At 39.5% G+C, this 22,310-nt stretch overlaps 1 protein-coding gene across 2 annotated transcripts in view; it reads right to left on the reverse strand.

Annotated features, from left to right (window-relative positions):
* LOC129780364 (flotillin-2) overlaps positions 1–22,310 on the reverse strand; it is a 384,914-nt gene that overhangs the window by 21,032 nt on the left and 341,572 nt on the right. For both annotated transcript variants that reach the window (XM_055788548.1, XM_055788550.1), the window contains exon 3: positions 4,041–4,179. In XM_055788548.1, the coding sequence (XP_055644523.1) occupies positions 4,041–4,179 (139 nt within the window). The remainder of the gene's footprint in view (positions 1–4,040; positions 4,180–22,310) is intronic.

Consider the following 22,310-nt stretch of genomic DNA (forward strand, 5'->3'; position numbering starts at 1 on the left):
TGGCGCTTCGGCACGTCGCACTGAATGTAATTTACTGTACAACATGTCACAAAGCTGGATGGGAAGAAATTTTCCAACTGTGAAAGCTGTGGCGAGTGGAAAACACAATCGCTAAACAGAAAGGTTTAGCCGAACAAGATGGGGATATCGAGTGATAACAAAACAATAAACTCTTTAGATTGAAGATAATTTTGTGATCCTGAAAAGGACCCTTTTTAGCCTGCATGTGAATCCAACGAGCGAACAAATCGTAATGAATGTATTTTTCTTTCTTTCTTTCTTTGTTTTTAAGAGGCTTTAAACTTTGAAGTTCATTCGCCTTTAGCCCAGTGGAGAGCCACAATAAAACCAGCCCAGAGGGGACTGTCGAAAGGGAAACCAAAAACCGCAAAAACACAACGCCAAAGGTTCTTTTCAGAACCACCAACATGTTCATAAAGAGTAAACAGTACGCTCATCCATTTTTCAGGTAGATAGGTAGGTATTCACGTAGGAGAAGAAAATAAAACAATATATTTAAAATATATATTTAACAAAAGCTGTCCCCTTTGTATAGTCCTACGTCACTCCGGTTATGTCCCCGACATTACCCACCCGTCTTTTTAATTTTCATTTGTTCATAAAATTAGTTACAATCATCTGTTTTAAGTCAAATATGCGCCGTTTTGTTCGATGACTTGTTCCCAACGAGATGCTAACTTCATAATACCCCTGTTATAGAAGCTCGCTTCCTTATTGGCAAAAAACTCGGATAGCCAATTTTCACAGGCCACTTTTGTGGCTAACTTCTGACTACCTAGCTCGTTCGCCATGGACAAAAACAGGTGGTAGTCACTTGGTGCAAGGTCCGGACTATACGGCGGATGCAAAAGAACCTCCCATCCGAGCTCCCTTAGCTTCTGGCGCGTCACCAAAGAAGTATGTGGCCTGGCGTTGTCCTGATGGAAGACAATGCGGCCTCTGTTTATCAAAGATGGCCTCTTCTTCATGAGTGCTACCTTCAAGCGGTCCAGTTGTTGGCAGTACATGTCCGAATTGAGCGTTTGGCCATAGGGAAGCAGCTCATAATAGATTATTCCTTGACAATCCCACCAAACACACAGCAGAACCTTCCTGGCCGTTAATGAGGGCTTGGCCACCGCCTGAGCCGCTTCAGCGGGCTTCGACCACGACCGTTTGCGCTTCACGTTGTCGTAAGTGACCCACTTTTCATCGCCAGTCACCATCCGCTTCAGAAACGGGTCGATTTTGTTGCGATTCAGCAGCGATTCACATGCGTCGATACGGTCAAAGATGTTTTTTTGCGTCAACGTGTGTGGCACCCATACATCGAGCTTCTTTGTGAATCCAAGCTTCTTCAAACGGTTAATAACGGTTTGATGACTTATCCCCAGCTCTTGGCCGATGCTACGGCTGCTACTATGCCGGTCTTTCTCGGCTAATTCAGCGATTTTGTCGCAATTTTCGACGACCTCTACACTAGAACGAAAACGTTGAAACCATCGTTGTGCGGTGGAAATGGAAACTGTATCGGGTCCATAAACTGCACAAATTTTATTGGCAGCTTGAGATGCATTTTTGCCTTTGCCATAGTAGTACTGTAAAATATGTCGGATTTTCTCTTTATTTTACTCCGTATTTGCGACACTATAACTCACGAACGACTTTACCAAACAAAACACTGTCAAGGACTATATTATAGCGCGCAAAAATACTTTTCCAACAAGCTATAGTATGATACAATCGGACCTCCTCGATACAATGAATACAACTAGAACTAAGCGCTTACAACGACACCTCGCGGAAATACACATAATATATATATATATATATATATATATATATAAGCATAATATATATATATATATATATATATATATATATATATATATATATATATATATATATATATATATATATATATATATATATATATATATATATATATACATTTCATTCGGCTGACTTTTTGCTATCGTATCAGGTGATGTACGCGAACGTACATGTACGGACACGTTCACTAACACCAATGCGACGCCATTTGTGAATCGATATAAGTTCACAGTGGACCAGATGCTGATGTTTTACGGCAAAATATCAGCTGGCGATTAGTTTTTTTTCTTCTGTTCAATTATTATATATTTTATATATTTATTTAGCAAGCAAAAAAAAGTTATTTGGTAAGCAAAAAAAAGGAGTTCTATCGGTTACCTTCTCAGGTTTCCCACTATAAAATTTCCACCAACGCGATTGTCTTCGATGAAAAGTACATACGATAAATACTAATATTATATAAATATTATCCCTTTGCGGTCGTTTGTCTGATCTCAGCCAACATATCAAGGAATTACATTTACATTTTTTCTAAACGAATTTCAATGCCTAGTGAACTTTTTCACGAATGTGTTTCTATGAATAATAGGTAACGGTACTCGGTATGAGCAAAATATCATTAGCGTGGAAATATAAGAGAATCCCTTTCTACGGAAATTTATTCCGACCGCAAAGGGTTAATATAATATATTATATAAAATGTATCAATTTTACAGGTTTTCTTTCTCAGGATACCTAAAGATAATCTTTGCCGCGTGTTGTAACACATCAGATTTTAAGGGTTTTGTTTCGTCGAGCAGTCAATAGCTCGCTTTTTTGTAATCACATCACTTACCGCAGTGAATCCTTAACCATTCCCACTAACAACTATCCCTTCCATGATAAACGCTAGGGAACCACGCTATAGAGGCGACCCTTCTGGCCTTCGGGCGGCGAATATCATACTAACATTCCTTCCCTTCCCCTGGTGACTGTAAGGACGTGGCCGGCGTCGTTATTGACCATTTAAAGCTCAAGCTCTATCAAAATTCGAGTTCTACTCAAAAAAATAAACAACAGATATTGTAGAATAGTTCATGAATAGTTGAAAAGAGGTTCTGTAATGATTTGAAGTCGGAGGAACATGGGAGGTCTTGGAAATATGTGGAAATACTTAGGGTGTCGGTTTTACCAGGATTTCCCCTAATGAGATCCGAATTAGATTAGAAGACGACAAAATTAACATTATTTGTGTCCCTTTGTATTAATTTAAACAACAAACTAAGTTGCAAAATCCTGCAAAATGTATTCTTGTAAACTTATCATTATCAACAAAAGCCGTTTCTTCAAGAAAATGGTTTTATTTCAAAGTACTGTTTTACCGGTAATTTGCCGGTTTGACCGGTAATGATATTTTCATTACCGGATAACCGGTTATTGAAATTTCGGCACGGTAATGCAATCCCTAGTACCAGGTTAGAAATCGCATCACTAAAATGGCTCGAACTCGGTAAATAGTATGATTAGGACTACAGAAATATGAAGGAAAAAATTGATTTTTCTCAAATTTCTAGACTAGAATACTTCCTTAAGGCAAATTATTTTTGTTCCAGGAAGGTAAATCAGAACCTATCGGAAAGGCGAAAAGAATTAAATGTGAAATGCTTGTATGGCTCATAATTCATGTGCATATCATCATGATTGTGAAGAGACTGTTATCATGGAGCCAAGATTTCATTGAGGCGACACTGAACGGCAAGTCGCATCGATCCGTTGGCTAACGGATAGAAGACGACACTTTTCGACACGTAAATAATATAGATGCATTGGATGCAATCTCACCTAAACCCCTTTATATGAACTCACCGTTTCGTGCAGAGAAAAAATTTAACAGATGCTGGAAATGTTATGTACATTGGAACACGATACTGAGACATTAAATTGTGACTGGAATTGGAAAATATGGATAGCGACTGTCTTCGTTCTAAACAGGATGACGTTGAGTTACAAAAACAGGCAAATTATTGCGCAAGAAGTAATTCCACGCTTCGAGGAGGTCCGATTCTGCGTTCTAACATAATTAAATATCGTTTCTGTTTGAGGCAATGTTATTAGTAAGGTTACGCCAACCATCCCCAAATAATTTAAACCTTGAAAAAATCGCCGGTATTGGGACCCCTTTAGCAAAACAATTTAACAATTTCGAGTCAGACCGTTCCATAGCTTACCAAGAATTGCCCTCAGGTGTCCTTCCAGGGTTTGCAGGATTGTCATCTTGATTTCCTTGACCGATTTGCCCAAGAATTGTTCGCTGGCGGTACCGAGCAGCTCGTCGGCCTGATGGTGAAAATAATAGACGTTCATCATCTACAAGAAAAAGAAATGAAAAAATGCCGGGAATGAGATACGGCTATCCGTCCGGGAGGGGCCCGTTTGCCGTCTACAAAGTTGATTGATTATTTGTATCACAGTAGTGCGTGTGCGAAAATCTCCGTGGCGTTATCGATTGTAGCAAACACAGACAAACTAGTGATTGACTTGGGTTCTTTTTTTCAAATCTCGAATGGAATTGACAAAATTAGATTCATTCTAAATGAAAGAAAACCTTCGAATCCATCAGGAAATTATTCGTATAAACTAAACTATCATTACCACCTAGCTAGTAAAAGAAAATAGGAGATTTTAAATACAAATCATTCAAACCACACGTCACTAACTATATCTAATGTTTCACTTCTCTGAGGTATTCAGTAAAAACGTTAAACGGATCGAAACAAAACTTAAGAAGAATTCTTTTTGGAAAATACGAAACAAAGCAAATAAAATCACCGCGAATAGGAAAACATAACAAAATAAACGGAAACGGAACTCTACAATGACGGATATTCGTGGAGATTGATGGGGGTGATTTTTTCATTTCTTTTTCGTGTAAACTGTTATAAAAAAATCATAAATCATTCATTAATTGGTGACACTACAAATAAAAGAAACAAGAAATTAAAATTATATCAATGAAATTGAAATATAAATCGATATTTTCTCAGACGATAAAAGGGGATTAAACAGGGATAGTAGGTATAAATGTTACAGTATAGAATGTGAATTGAATTGCATAACCAAATAAATAAATACATGCTTATATCTTATATTAGAACTGTGTATTTAATATGTAGATATGGCAGAGTCCACCTGTAATCGCAAAGAAACATTCGATCGAGATCTTTGGTATACATTCTACATAGTCATAGTCAGTCCGCCGGGAAAGCGCTAACACAATTTTTATAGAAATATGGCTCAAGGTTGGTGTAATGAAAGAAAGTGTCATCTTCCATGAAGACCGGTTCAAAAAGAATTTAGGGGTATATTATCAACAATTTAATCAAAAAGTTTTCGATGAAGAACCTTCAAAACCAACCTGAAGAGTGCCACTATTTGTGGCCCTCTAGCAGTCCGGACCTTAACCCGTTGGGTTATTTGGTTTGGGCGTATGTTAAAGCGCAAGTCTGCAAAACATCTCACCCTAGTTAAAGACCATAAAGTCTGTCATAACGCGCACATGGCAGTCGAAATCGGACGACTACTTTCGAAAGGTGTGTTCTAGTTTCCGGAGGCGTTTTGAGGATGCCATTGATAAAAATGGAAGACACATCGAGTAAATTGGTTCGAAAAGGTCTAATAAACATAACTGAACTAGAAAATATTGATATTATTGCTTAAAGTAGTTGAAAATGATTTCCAAGAAATACCATAAATTTCCGCATTTTTTCCTGTCGCGTCCTGTATACAACACTCAACCTGAAGATCTTTTTCTTCAGTGGTAAACCAGGGTTACCACATATTCTAGACACAGAATCGTTATATACAGAATTACAGATTTTCAGCAAAGATACAGAATTTACAGATTTTTCAAAAACTCTTTTTTGAATATTAAATTTATTACAGTGCATTTTTTTATATACCTTCTTACTAATAAACTTTGTTTATTTTCCTTTTGGTTATGAAGATATTTTGATTTAAAGAAACGTTGAACCATATGCCAAAGTTCAACAAAACCATGTATTAATATCACACAATTTAGAGGATTAAGCTTGTTTTAGTATATCTCGAACTCGATACAATTCAATATTAGATAATTCGGTAGAGTGTAAATAGAAATTGGGAAAATTATCTATTATCCTGCAGCAAGCATCAATATTGCTTACATCGTTTCATCGATGTGAAGCTGAGCGAAATTTGTTATGTCATGTTGCACCCATCTTGATTGTCTTGTTCCAACTTTCTGATGTGGGCATAGGCTGCAATCAAAGCAACGCGAATTCACATTTTTCCCAGCAAAGCTTGGGAAGTTCTATCTCTTTTCGCCCTTTCACAAGTGATCCCGGGCTTCGTTCTAATTGGTTGGCGAAAAAAGTTCGCGAAAATTCGCGTAAATTTGTTTTCATAGTGAAGATTTATAAGAAACCTTTTTTTAAAATTTATTTTGTTGTATTGATACGACTTCAACAATCCAAATAAAAGAAAAATTAATTCCGAATGAAAATAAACCTTTCTTTTCTTTTTTCCGTTAGTTTTTTGATACAGATTTATCTAAAAATGCAGATATACAGATTTTTTCTGAAAATTTTATAGAATCACATGTGGCAACCCTCGTGATTCGTCGTGCGAGCCGAAGCGAGAGTTACTTACTGTGTATTAGAGATTGCGTTACGTAATTTGTGCACGACGCCTTATCAATTAATGGAATGGAAGTTAGCGTGTTAGAGGCGAATGAACTGCAAAGTTTAAAGCCTCTTAAAAACAAAGAAAGAAAGAAAGAAAGTTAGCGTATCTCACCGAGTGTTGAATACTTATGAGCCCGGCACAGAGACAGAGGAACACATCGATGGCTCAAGAGAAGGACATAGTACCGTACTTCTTCAGAAGAATGATAAAGTGGTGTACTCGTGAGTTATGATAGTGAGTTCATTGTACTTTATGAGCCGACATAAGACAAATGCGGAGAAGTATTGAAATTATAAACCTTAATCGCAAATTGGTTTAGCACATTTCCGGTAAACAGACTGTAGGAAAGGTTTTGATTCATAATTTCATTGAAGGTCGGGAAACAATATGCGATGGTTAAAAAACATGACATACACTCTTCAACTTGACAAAACAAGATGTCACAGATGAAACAATATCTGGCTGTCAATAACTGTTGTTAACTATCAAATAAAATTAAATTTGTTACCGCATGCAGGAAGGGACAGAAAGGGGGAAGCTTTAAGCTTTGTATTTAATGCTGGTAAAAATAAATGAGGGGCTTAGAATGAAAGGGGTGTAAGTGATTTGATCGATTTCTCTACATCGGCTCTCTCTTTTGGTCATAACTTAGCTGCAAATACATTCCGTACTGTATTTGGCAATGTGGAAGATAGGTCAGAACCTCATCACAAGATCACGTGTTTCTGTACTGGTGAACATTTTGTTTCAAATTCATCACTATACCTGTCAACTCGTTCGAATATGAAAATCGGTTCAATGAAGACATGTCATAGCACTTTTATACAATAAAATAAAAGGGATACTGATGGGGACGGGGAACTTACTTCGACAAGTAGACGGGTTTAAACTGGTAACTTCGGGTTACGCGATTCGAAAACCTTTTCTTCGAACCGGATGCAGCAAAAATGGCGATTTTCTTCAACGAAAATTCCATTAGACGGGAATTGAAATAAAACTATTCTTTTCCACTAAGAAAACAGTTGATACGCTAAACTAATTGTACGCGTAATCTGCACGACACAATTGGATAGAAAAAATTCTCGAAGAATATTCGAGAATTTCACACTTTCGGGGAACGATTGAAAATACCGTGCGTTTTATTCCTTACGTTGTGCTTTAATGACTAATTTGAACAGATGGTATTACATTTTATATTTGAAGAAAGTCAATGAGAACTAGATCATGAGAGAAAAAGTTAATTGCACACAATTTCGTAACGGTTTATCGATTTCATAATCAGCTCTAACATTACCGGCCACCTTTTGAAATCAAATTTCAAAACTACTTTACATGAGATGGAAAATTAATCTTCAGTTGCACACTCTAATGGGCAAATTTTGGAGACTGCACGCTTGAAGATTCCACTGGGCATGCGAAGGGTCGCAACTCGGGTCACTCCATCAGGTCCTGGATGCACTTCGAGAACGCGGGCGAGAGGCCAACGAGCTGGAGGAAGGGATTCATCATTGACGATGACGATGTCTCCAACGGTAATCTGATAGCGCTTCGGGTTGGCACTGTATTGTTGGTTTAACTCCTTCAAATACTCATTCCGCCAGCGGTACCAAAAGTTTTGTGAATATTTCTGGAGCTTCTGATACTGGTCGAGACGGTTCAGAGGAACATCACGGATATCTGCTTCGGGTAGTGGACGGATCATGTTTCTCACCAAGAAATGTGCCGGAGTTAAAACAGAAAAATCGTTGGGATCGCTCGAAAGCGGTAATAGAGGGCGAGAGTTCATGCTACCTTCAATATTGATTAAAACGGTTGTTAGCTCTTCGAAAGAAAGCAGTGAGGAACCAAGTTGGCGCACCAAGTGGTTCTTGGCTACTTTTACCGCGGCCTCCCAGAGACCACCGAAATTAGGAGCGCGAGGTGGTATCAGGTGCCATTGGATGTTGTCATCGGATAGATGCTTGGAAATCTTGTCGTTGTTTACTCCTGGTTTAAGCATAGTATAGACTTCATGCAAGGTATTTTTCGCACCAATAAAATTCGTACCATTGTCCGAATATATATGCTGCGGCCTATTTCTCCTCGAAACAAAACGGTCTAGAGGAAATCATTCGTGCTCATGTCGCTCGCCAATTCCAGATGAACAGCTTTCGTACTCAAGCATACGAAAATACATATGTAGGACTTACGGGCTGCAGCTTTTCGATGGCTTGGTTTAAGGAAAATGGGTCCACAATAATCGACACCTGTGCAGATAAAAGCTTCATTTGCTGTCACTCTTGCAGCTGGCAGCTGGCCAATTGGTTGTTGAATTGGTTGCGGGTTAGATCTGCTGCATTCGTAGCATTTTCGAATGGCACTACGAACAGCTCTCCGACCATTTATTGGCCAGAATTCATCACGTAATACAGCGAGTGTGACCATAATTCCACCATGCATGAGCTTGCGATGTTGGTGTTTCAGAAGAAGTTGCGTAAAATGATGAAATCCGGGAATGACGATCTGATGTTTCACATTATATGGCGCGTCAGATAGGCGCAACCGGCCACCAACGCGGATCAAACCATCAGAATCAATGAACGGGCTTAACAAATGAAGTGAGGATTTTCCTGATACCATTTGCCCTTTTTTCAGGCGCTTTAAATCTTCGGGGAACGTTTCAGCTTGAACCAGCTTCAAGATGGCTTTCTTGGCATTCTGGAGCTCGGCGACAGACAAAACGCTGCTGATATTACGTTGTTGTGTATTTCTGCGAGAGTTGTTATAAAAACGAAAACAGAATCCAACTGCACTAAGTAGGAGTGAGTACGACGAAAATCTGTCGATCAACGATTTTGACTGGAGCACTTGATTTGTCAGGATCATTTTCGAGCTAACCTCCATTTCCTCGGTCGGTAACTGGTTTTTCTGCGGGATTTGAACCGGCCACCTTGATCTATTTTCTTTTAACCAGCTAGGACCGAATTTCCACAGTTTGATTGCTACTAATTCTTCTGCGGACATTCCTCGGGAAACGCGATCAGCGGGGTTATCTTTTCCAGCTACGTGGAGCCATTGCAATCCGTGAGTTGTGGATTGAATTTCCGAAATGCGGTTTGCAACGAAGGTTTTTCCAGGATCTGGGGGGAGATTTTATCCACTGCAATACTACTGTGGAATCGGTCCAAAATACCACAGTAGAGAAATTTATATCTAATGCCGTTGAAATTTTCTCATATAATCGAGAAGCGATGAGAGCCGCACACAGTTCTAACCTTGGAATACTGAGCGGTTTCAAGGGTGCCACCTTGAACTTCGATGTCAACAAACTGGCGGTATCTATCAATACGGAAGTTGGAAAGCTGTAGTAATTGCTCGGCGAATCGAATCCACTGCTGATGTATTTCTGGAGGAACTTCCGTATCCCACTCCAGGGCTAGCAGCCACAGATGTTGCATGAGAATTTTTGCCTGCACAATGACGGGAGAAATGAATCCAAGAGGGTCGAATAATTGAGCAATTGCAGACAGGATGTTGCGCTTCGTAGGTGCCTGATTTTCGATGATGAGTGATGTTTCAATTTTGAAAACGTCTGCCTCAGGTTCCCAACTGATGCCGAGAGTTTTGATGGTTTCATCGGGTCCGAACTTAACAGATGATTCAGTTCCAAGGAGCTCAGGAGGAAGACCAGCCAAAACCGGAAGCGAATTCGAGCACCACTTCCGCAGTCGGAATCCGCCTTTCTGCAAAATCTCCGTTAACTCCGTTCGCAATAGAATTGCTCCTTCGATTGTGTCGTCACCGCTGATGAAGTCGTTAACGTAAACATTTTTCTTCAGAGCGTTGCTTGCTCTCGGGTAATCATTTCCATGATCTTCAGCTAACTGTAACAGGGTTCTCGTAGCGAGAAACGAAGATGGTGCGAGACCATACGTAACAGTGCATAACTCATAAGTCTGCACGGATCCGTTACTGCCAGGTGGCCACAAAATCCTCTGCAGCGAGCGGTCATCGGGATGCATAAGTACCTGCCGGTACATTTTCTCCGCATCCGCCACTAATGCGATCATAACCATGCGAAATCGAAGATGTATGTCGAGAATGTTGTCCTGCACGACTGGCCCAACTACCAACGCATCGTTTAGTGAGTGTCCGGAGCTAGTTTTCGCTGATCCATCGAACACGACGCGAATCTTGGTCGTTGAACTTGATTGGTTTATCACGGGATGGTGCGGAAGGTAACATCTGATAGAAATAGCTTCATCATCATCGGGAACGGGAACCATGTGACCCAGGCTAATATACTCATTCATGAACGCATGATACTGAATCTTCAGTTCTTCATTCTTCTGCAGTCGCTTGTCCAACCAGCTAAGACGCCGCATTGCTATGGCTTTCGATTCGCCAATCATCTTATTGAAATCGGGATGCTTGGGCATTCGAACAATATATCGCCCAGAGGGATCACGGGAAACTGTATTCTGATAGAAATTTTCACAGTTTTGCTCGTCCACGGAGTAATTAGAAGCGCTCACATCTTCTAGCTGCCAAAATCGCTGCAGCAGTTCATCGATTGGTACAACTGTCGCCACATGACAAGTTGCTATCGCTTGCTTTGAATGTTCACGGTTACTCTCGATCTTTCCCGACGCAATCCACCCAAACACGGTATCGATAAACAAAAGGTTTGCTATACGAAACTGTCCTTTCCGCAAGGAGGAATAGAAATGAGCAGCACCTATTATCATATCCACTCTACGAGGAGTTCCAAAATCGGGGTCGGCTAAGGCAATGTTATCGGGAAGCTCCAGTTCAGACGTACTGAACGGTACGGATGGAGTATCGCATGTAACTTTCCGCAATACCAAAAAATCGAGCACTTCATAGAAATCGGATACACGTGATCTAACTTCAGCAGATACTTCATGTTTTGCATTTGTAACGGTCCCATCTACACCGGCAATTGGCACGTTGACAGACCTACGGCTCAAATGAAGTTGTTGGCACAGACGCTCGCTAATGGCATTTGGTTGAGAGCCGGTATCCAGCATGACACGAGCGACGTGCTCTTGACCGTAAGCATCTACTACGATCAACACAACTGTGGTCAGAAGAACGCTGGTAGGATGGAGTACTGTCTTCGCACACGGGAAACTGTCGGTAGGAACAGCAGAAACGGTGAGAACGCTGGAGGGACCCGGATTGGTAGCCCTAGATGTGAATGATCCTTTAACAGCATTCTCTTCGGGAATGGTCGAGCTTAGCTCGTATGGTCCAGGATGAATCATCGAATGATGACGCTTCGAACAATGTTTACACGTAAACTTCGATCGGCATGAGCGAGCGAAATGGTCGCTACGGAAGCAATTGATACAAAGCTTTTTCTCAATCACAACCTTCATACGACTTTTTGCATCCATGTTGTTGAAGACGGAGCAATCAAACAGGGGGTGTTTTTGCTTCTCACAGGCTGGACATAGTGGATATGTTTTCGGCGAAACTTCTGCAGCTGCGTTGGAACTCACACGGGGATTACTGGGACGCTTCGAGATGGAGGATTGATTCGCTGACTTCACTTGGTTGTGGTGTGGACGATTAACCGATATCGTCTCTAGTATGCGGGCTCGTCTTTGAAGGAACTCAATCATCTTGTTAAAAGTGGGTTGATTTTCGATGGCGATAGACTCTTCCCACGCAGCTAGAGAGGCATCGTCTAGTTTATCCTCTAATAGCTCCATCAGTATTGAACTGAGATGCTCGACGGGCTCACCAAGCTGCTCTAAAATCTTGGTGTGACGCTGGAAATCGTCCACAATTTTGTGGAGGGCATCAACGGAATGGTTGGAAATCTTCGGGTACTTCAACAGAGCACGGATGTGCTTCTTACGCAGTAGAGCCTTGTTTGAATAGCACTGCACTAACGTATCCCAAGCGACGGTGTAGTTATTAGCAGTAATCGCGATGGACTGGATCAGGCTTGCAGCTTCTCCTTTCAAGGACGCTCTCAAATAGTGAAATTTTTGGACGAATGAAATCTCCGTGGACGCATGGATCATGGACCGGAACGTGTCATGGAACGTCAACCAATTGTTGAAGTCGCCGTCAAACTCGGGAAGTGTGATGGTGGGAAGCTTCACGTTGTTAGGACCAGGTGCCTCACGAGCCGCAGCGGGGTACGCGGGTGCGACGGGAGCAGCAAGGGGCAGCATCGAAACCAAAGCAGCCTTCGCTTCGAAATATTTTTCTTCCATTTGAACTCTGATTTGTTCACTTATTGCTGAAAAATCTTCACTATCATCCAGTTCTTCGTATTCGGATTGAACGATTTCAAACGTTTCCCAAATCTTCTCAAGGCGTTCCAGCCGATGAGGAATTTCGCCTTGCTGTCTCTCGGGATCATAATTCAGGATAAACTGGATAACTCTATCCATAGCTTTGATGGAATTTTTCTGCTTCGCTTCCTTCGCCTTCAACCTCCTTTCGTCTGGCATTCTCCGTAGATAGTATTTTCGGCTTCCGGAGTGATATTAGACACGACGGCGATGAAGCTGAAACGGTCGAAAGGGACCAGGAAGCACCACAAAAAACCACGTAATCGTATTGGAGAGGTACTCACCTTATACCTTTCAAAATGAGGCCTTGTATTATTGGTAAATATCAGCGACAATATTTCAAAAACGGCTATGTTCGTTGGCAGTCTAGGTTATGCGCAACACGTGTAACGGGACGGGATCGATTTTCCGGGAATTATCAGCACCAGAACTCAAATACGGCAATGCGTGTTGGTAAACGGGATTATGCTTCACGCATGTAACGGGACGGGATTGATTCTTCCAATATGAATCCAGTAAACTCCAAAAACGATGAAACGTGTTGGTGTGCGAGGTTATGCGCAACACATGTGACGGGACGGGAACGATTCTTCCAGGATGGATCCTGGTCACTGGCACCAAAATGATGGGGACGGGGAACTTACTTCGACAAGTAGACGGGTTTAAACTGGTAACTTCGGGTTACGCGATTCGAAAACCTTTTCTTCGAACCGGATGCAGCAAAAATGGCGATTTTCTTCAACGAAAATCCCATTAGACGGGAATTGAAATAAAACTATTCTTTTCCACTAAGAAAACAGTTGATACGCTAAACTAATTGTACGCGTAATCTGCACGACACAATTGGATAGAAAAAATTCTCGAAGAATATTCGAGAATTTCACACTTTCGGGGAACGATTGAAAATACCGTGCGTTTTATTCCTTACGTTGTGCTTTAATGACTAATTTGAACAGATGGTATTACATTTTATATTTGAAGAAAGTCAATGAGAACTAGATCATGAGAGAAAAAGTTAATTGCACATAATTTCGTAACGGTTTATCGATTTCATAATCAGCTCTAACAGATTCCGTGCACTAAATTCTCCAAAAATCTTATTCTGAGTCAGAAATAAGTTAAGAAGATGTACCAGCTTTCTGAAATGCTAAAGGAATTTTGTTCATGGATTTCCTCTAAACTGATAGAAGAATAAATTTGGATTATTATTGAAACCATTTGAAACAGCTGGTTGTGACAATTTTCCTTAATACAAAGGATACTTTCAAACAGCTAAAACAATCACGACACTGCTCTAAGGTAGTCTTTGTAGCTCAAAGGTTGCACGTCCAACTACTGAACAAACGATCGTGAATTCAAATCTCAGGACCGTAAACTGATCGTCTTTGTGTGTGTATGAATAACTAACCCCACCCAACATTCATCACTGATGGAACTCCCAGCCTATCTCCGTCTACCAGGGTTTACGATGAAGAAAACACATGAGAGCCAAGAGACCTTGAAGATTTTTTATTCGAAGTGATGCCCGTTTGATGCTACACATTTCGCCCATTTCTCTTGCAAACTGTGGGTTCCTTTCCAATATTTTTTTTGGTTCGACGATAACCATTCCTCGTCTCATTTTTCGACATCTTTATATTCGGCGAAATGTTGCTCTCTAAGTGCATGTACCATTGAAGTAAGAAGAAGATAATTTGACGGGGCCAGGTTTGGAGAATATGGCGGGTGCGGTAAGGTTTCACAGTTAAGGGTTTTTATTGGGTCCTTCACAGCCAGGGTTGCCACATATACAGAATATTCTGTATTTTACAGATTTTTCGACAAATTTCAGATACAGACTCTGTATGTACAGAATTACAAAATTTCAGCAAAGATACAGAATTTACAGATTTTTTTTTTAAATTCAATTTTAAATATTTATTTATTACAGTGCATACAAATGATACATGATGTATAAAAATGTTGAACGCAACGCAAAGAGATGGCTTTCGTTGGAGGCTGTTGTTAAGCGAAATCTTGAGCGATTTGATGTGCACCAATTATTCTTTTCGTTCCAAGTTAAGTATGATCATAATCAATTCACCAATCATATATTGACTCATTTAAACGATTCTATGACTAAACCGATTATACTGTTCCTAAACTTCGTTTTATCGCTCATCAATAACGTCAATTGCACTTTTCAATCAGAAAGTTCTCAAGTTTAGGAACTTTATAATGAGACAAGAATGTTATTGTTGATCATGTTGGGTAGCTTATGTTTAAAGAGCTACATGCAATGATTTGCTGATGCTTGATATGAAAGATTTTGAAGAGTTTCTAAAGATTCCTGAGGATGTTTATCTTGGAAAAAGATTAGATGTAGCTAGGAAGCTGACCTTCAAATCGATTTGTCGTGACTTCTATGTTGAATTCGTGAAACAGCTTTCAAAGCGATTTTTTCATCGATCGTGTTATCAAAACTGCAACCTCGATAAACCTTCAACTTTTCGCCGAGCTATCAAACCTAATGATGTGATGCGATTTCCTCAATTCGTTGAAGCAGGTTACAAGGCTTGGATAACAATTCGGGCGACTCACGACGAATCTCATGGAGTAAAAAATGGGTGACTCAGATATAATTTGGTCCCAGCTGATGGAATGGCGTGATGAGAAATTGTTGTATCCATTGCTAAGGTCGTTTGTAAGACACTTTTTGATAACATTCATCAGCGTGTGCTTGCGAATATTTTTAAAGTCCAAAATCGGTTGCTACCCACAGTTATAGACTTTATTTCGAAAGCGGAGAACTGTGTATCGGCTCAAAAAGTAGCTTCAAGGATGAAATCACGAAAAAAATGAAAGTAAAGTTCAACAAAACCGGAGGATTTCAGAGTATTATGAGAAAACATTTTAATGATGTATTTTGTTGTATTGATACGATTTGAAAATGAAAATATTTTTTTTCATAGTTTTCTCTTAATTTTTCGAAACAAATTTTTACAGATATACAGTTTTTTTAGAAAATTTTACAGAATTGAATGAGGCAACCCTGCTTCCAGCTTTAGTGGTGTGTGCCGGTGCGTTGTCATGCTGATATATCACTTAACTGTATCTTCTGACCCATTGTGGTCTTTTTTCCATCAATGCAAAGTTTAAGTTTACCCGGTTTTTTAGTATCTCATGATATGCACACATCGTCTTTTGGCCGAAACGATATATCTTTGCAGTGGATTGGCTGGTTTAACCAGGTTCTCGAAATAAATCCAATTTTCGTCGTAAGTGTAAGTGCTGTTGAAGAAGCATTTCACAAATGGTTTTGCGATGCCCCTTCCACATAATTTGTGGGGCGTCCATTTTTCGATCTCCTGAATCATGGTACCCAATTGCCAATTGAAGTTCGAGATTTGTTTTGTGTTTCTGTTAATTTTTGATATGTTTGGATTGGGTCTGTATTAACTACATGTTGCAATTTCTCGTTTTCAAACCGTTTAAATATGCCTAAACACATTTTTTAATGAATGACTCTTGTTTTAACTACAGATGTTATAAATTTATTCGAATAATGCAAATAAATTATTATAAATGGATTGAAGCACTGGATTGCATTATGTTTTCTTAAAGTATTGTCACTTTCTTTTTTTACTTAAGCAGTGGTCTATATTTTGTCCGACACTGTAAGAGTAGTATAATGTCGCAACAACAGAAAAAAAAACATCATGGATATAAATGCAAACTTTTATTTAGTCGTAGCAATACATACACAGTAGGATTTGGCGATCTTGGATCGATTTTTTCCATTCCGTTTTCCAATATTTTGGTTCGATTCTTTGAACACGAAAAAATCGTGAAGATCGCTTTTTTTATTGAATAAAACTTTTTGTAAATTTGCAATGCTAAGTCACCCGCGAGTAATCGGTTATGTATTATAAATATAGTTTATAAGTTCAAATATTAAAATATTGGATTCTCAGCCCCGTCAACACCTAACACCAGAAGAGCCTAAATAAATATACACCTTATCGGAACCGATATTCAGGAATATTTGAAAGTGGCGGATGTCTATAAAGTATCAGACGAATTGGTCATCAATTCCCACCACTGGTAATCAGCACTATGCACTATATTTAATGAATAATTTTTTTTGAGTTTCTTATATAGAGTGTTAGGTAGCTGAAATCGAATCTCACTCGTGGTGCACCTGCATATCATAGGGCGCTAGGACGCTAGCAAAGTTTAGAAATTACTCGATGTGTGTGACCCATCGAAGTGTTTGCATGTGGTTCGCTCATTTGTAAATGAAATCGAAGGCTAAGCGGTCATACTATTCCTAAATCAAAAAGAACAAAAAAAGTATTCATATTTTCATTTGACAGATGAGAAAATTTCGCATAGAAAGCAACTATAAAACATTTAAATTAGTGGAATTATTCACAACATTAATATATTGCGGACCGCTCACGAGTTTTCCCGTGTTTCGGGTTCCGTCTGTTACGGATGGATCACGAAAGAACCCCTTGTATTCTACATTTGATGGTTAAATCCTTGGTCTGCCAAGAATCTAACAAGACCTAGCGATGGCTCGCCTTCATCTCATCCACACCGAAGGAAACGATCTCAATCGTGGAACCCGAAGAAATGAAGCGTACAAGTTTGCCCCAAAACGCGCGGTCCTCAATATATCAGGGCTCTCCGAAAGCTTTACAATCTGTTCCTTGACACCACAATGTTATTCCTACTTCTACTCCTACTCCTACTTCCGTTGTAATTTTATTTCAAGTATCTTCAAAAACCATTAATTCCACTTCACTGTAATCGCGCTGGTAATTGATGTATTTTGACGAGTTGAAACTGAGACAAAAGAAAAAACAAATGTGTGGAGTCAAAGAACATCGGTTAGAGAGCTTTGGTAGATAGAAACAAACATTAGAGTCAGTTTGAGATAAAAAATTGGGATCATTGGGACAAGGCGGCATCGGTGGATATAAACATTCAAACGTCGTTTTTTCCCGAGACATGCGTTTAGCCACAGGGCATAAAAATCGAGTTTTCGCATAATCACCAAGACTTTATCTGTGTTTTTTGGAAAAATACTTGGGAATGTTCAATTTACAAGATAAATATTAGATATGCAACGTAAGAAGTTGGTCATATTAGTGATTTACGTAGAATTTAAAAGAATGGCGAAAGGTATTCTATTGACGGAAGAGGGGCGGAAAATAATAAAGATATTCAGTGAACAAAAGTTTTCTAATCGCTTGAACGTAACAAAAATGAGTCTATATGAGAAAGTGGTACGGATTTTTTTTTAAAAAGTGCCAGAAATATGGGATATAACGACCAACAAATGAGAACACCAAAGTTACTTTACGTGTTGAAGGTCGAATAAGACACGAAGCAACCAGGAAACGATGTCCTGGTCATACATTAAGGCAGAATCGGTTGTTCCAGTAACGAAGAGGCATATTGCGCGCATCTTGAATGAGTCACCAAACAGCATGTGGAAGAAACCTGGAGGAGGACGTTTTTATTGGCCATATTGAGAATAACGCTACCGAGGATGTCGTTTTTTCAGCAGGATTATGCACAGATCCACGTTTCCAAGCAATCGAAGGCATGATTTGCTGAGAAGAACATTCCACTTCTTGAATGACCTGCTGGCAGTCGATTGCAATCCCATAGAGAACCTATGGGGAATCTCGGCCGAGATTGTCTGTGGAAACGGATGACAATTTGACAACATTTCCAGTCTCAAGGCAGTAATTCAGGAATGTTGGGCTATAATCAATATGGCAACACTTTAAAATCAGTCTGACTCGATGCCAAATCGAGTTTTCAAAGTGATCCGAAATGGAGGTGGACATACTAAATATTAGCTACCGATTGGACTCGAAATTTGCCGCACAAATTTTATTTTATTGAAATTTTAGGATGCGGCTAAACGAACGTCCACCCTGATTCCACATATTTGAATTACTTAGAAACAAAAAGTGAATTTATACTTTTTTTTAGAATGGATTCGATGAAAATAAACAATAATCGTCTTTTATGAGCAAAACTGTACAAAGAATTGACTTATTTTTGACGTAGGACTACGTCTAACCGGAAGATATAGGGGGTGAAATGGAAATCTAGGCACTGAACAAGTAGGAAAAAATGCAAGATTTGGAATGCTTATAACTCGAGCATTTCTCAATAGATCACAAAGGTTTTTGCATCAATTGATAGGAAATATATCTACGCATCCATCATAACGAATAACATTTCATTTTTCTTGAGATAAATAATTGAATAATTGTGAAATATCAAGCATTGTCCAAATGCACTATGTGCCCATTTTTTATTGGTCCATTTTGTGCTCCTCAAATCGTACCGACCAAAACGGGCAACCAGAGCAGCAGCGAAATAGAATGAAGCACGATTGGAAAGGAAAAAGAAAAAAAAATGAACGAAACATTGGTCGCAGTCTCACACATGCGTAATTCTCGAGCCTTAAAAATCCTCGCTCCGCTGCCGTAACGATCATTCTTTGTGTGGACACCGACTGGACAACATCGTTGCTGGACGAGCTGGACGGCGAGGGATCGAGTGCCTTTCTCAAGGCAAGAGGGTGGAGGTGGTAGCGCTGGAGTAAATAGAGTAGAGTTTTCAAAGGGCCTTTCTCAAGGCTAGAGACGAATGAACTGCAAAAGTTTAAAGTCTCTATAATACAAGACCGACCTACCTACCTACCGTAACGATCATTCTCATCCAAACCGTACACCACATCGGTTCGCACCACAACACATTAACAAACCAACCCAAGCAGCCATGTCTGGACATGGTAAAGGAGGAAAAGTGAAGGGAAAGACAAAATCCCGCTCGAACCGTGTTGATCTGGAGTTCCCCGCAAGGGTAGCTAGGCCGAGCGCGTTAGTACCAGTGCACCAGTCCACCTAGCCGGCGTTATATAGTTTCGGCCGCCAAAGTGATCGAATTGACTGGTAAAGCTGCTCGCGACGAGAGGAAAAAACCCGCATTCAGAGCAGAACACATCAAGACAACAACAGGCAGTTGCAGCGAGTGGCGGGTGGCAAACGCAATCGCAAAACGGCATCAGGTAGCAGAAGAAAAAAGTTTGTTCTTTATACAAACTGCTTTGGTGGCAAATCCAGAATAAGGCGGCATCGAGGGCGTTCGAAATGGTTTTTTTCAAAACCACGAGTACTAAGTTTTCTAAATTGGAACCATTCCATAAAACAAGGCGCTTTTCAGGGCCATTAAACCTTCCAAAAAAGTGTTTACGAAATACAGTTCAATGCTTTCTAAAATAATATCCAAAATAATAATAAAACACTAATTGATTTTTTCATAATTTGTTTGCCAGGATATGATGAGTATGTGAATTTGGCAGTTGTTCTGAGCTTATTGATAGTCGGACATGTAATGCGACTTATTTAGTTGGACATTTTTGTAAACATAGAGATCCAAATTATGACCCCACGTTGAAAGTCAACACTGTACCACTGCCATCGCAAATGTTCAATTACAGGTTAAAATCACCTCCAATGCGACACTGAGTGGCGCTTCGGCACGTCGCACTGAATGTAATTTACTGTACAACATGTCACAAAGCTGGATGGGAAGAAATTTTCCAACTGTGAAAGCTGTGGCGAGTGGAAAACGCAATCGCTAAACAGAAAGGTTTAGCCGAACAAGATGGGGATATCGAGTGATAACAAAACAATAAACTCTTTAGATTGAAGATAATTTTGTGATCCTGAAAAGGACCCTTTTTAGCCTGCATGTGAATCCAACGAGCGAACAAATCGTAATGAATGTATTTTTCTTTCTTTCTTTCTTTGTTTTTAAGAGGCTTTAAACTTTGAAGTTCATTCGCCTTTAGCCCAGTGGAGAGCCACAATAAAACCAGCCCAGAGGGGACTGTCGAAAGGGAAACCAAAAACCGCAAAAACACAACGCCAAAGGTTCTTTTCAGAACCACCAACATGTTCATAAAGAGTAAACAGTACGCTCATCCATTTTTCAGGTAGATAGGTAGGTATTCACGTAGGAGAAGAAAATAAAACAATATATTTAAAATATATATTTAACAAAAGCTGTCCCCTTTGTATAGTCCTACGTCACTCCGGTTATGTCCCCGACATTACCCACCCGTCTTTTTAAAATATTGAGGAAAAATAGGGCGCGGCTGAACAAATGTCTACCACTGTATTCTATTCATGAGTGTCGCACCATATATTTTTTGTAGATTCATGTCAAATAAATCGGTTCAAGTATAAGAATTTTATGTCACGATTTCAGCAGGACCAATGTAGTCATTTCTGGTTTGGAAGAACGAACTAATTCACAAACAAATAAAAAAAAGTTTAACAGAACACATGTACACCTTGTTAGTGTATGCCCTGTAACAGCGAGATTTATATTCTGCAAAGTATTGCAGATCATTCCCTTCTTCATAAAAAAAATGTTTTTATGCGTAATCTTTCGGAAAAATACAAAAAAAAACTTATTGTTTGTTCCCAGTATTTCAAAAAAACATCATCAAGTTCAATTGTCCATGTCTAGGCATAACTATCCCACCAATGAGGTACATATAGAGGTGGAGCAGTAGGCGAAGTGTATCTGTATTGGCATGCAAAATATCATGTCGTAATTATTTGCATTCAATATGGAATGTGTATGGAAGAAACAAAACGATGTTGAAAGTACTCACGGTTGCATGATAATTTCAGCCAAATTTTCATGATATCATTTAACTGGTTGTTTTTTAACAGATGATAATTATATCGTGGCTTATTTCGATTATTCATTTGGTAAAAAGGTCCAGAGAGCAGTCGTATGCTTAGTTCTCGGAAGCAGTAACATTTTAGGTGAAATTTTGATTAATTGGCGATTATTATCTTACAAGTTACACACCGACACTAAGAGCCTTTGAAACATCAACTTCATAACGGTAGAATAATGAAACTTCGTTTGTTTCTATGAACGTGGGGGAGTGAAAATAGCACATGGAAATATCACTTTTATCCGTCTTTTTCGACGTGATTTCACAAATATTCACTCCACGCTATCACATTAGCCTCATATTCAGCGGGAGCTCTACGAAAATGTACGTTTTGAATTGATAAATGATTTCCTGAAAATAGCATTTTCACATGGATGCGGTGGACAATCAAAGATAAACACAACGACTGACGTCACTATCTGCGAAATAGTTATGGCAGCGCATACTATGTCGCTCGAAACTCGACCATCTTCATTACCTTTGTTCCAGGACATTGCTGTCCCACCATGGTTTTTCAAGCCTGTAACCAAGACTGATTGATTCAAATGAAGGGATCTTTTCACATTTCATTAAACAATAGTTCTCTGCATATAAAAAACCCAGTGTAACCCTTTAACCGAATTGCTTAAAACTTCTTTTAGACAAATATGCTAGAAAACTTTGAATGCGTTTTTCTCAATTGCTGTTTTTGGAACATG

This window comes from Toxorhynchites rutilus, chromosome 3 (assembly GCF_029784135.1).
Source record: "Toxorhynchites rutilus septentrionalis strain SRP chromosome 3, ASM2978413v1, whole genome shotgun sequence".
Lineage (NCBI taxonomy): Eukaryota > Metazoa > Arthropoda > Insecta > Diptera > Culicidae > Toxorhynchites > Toxorhynchites rutilus.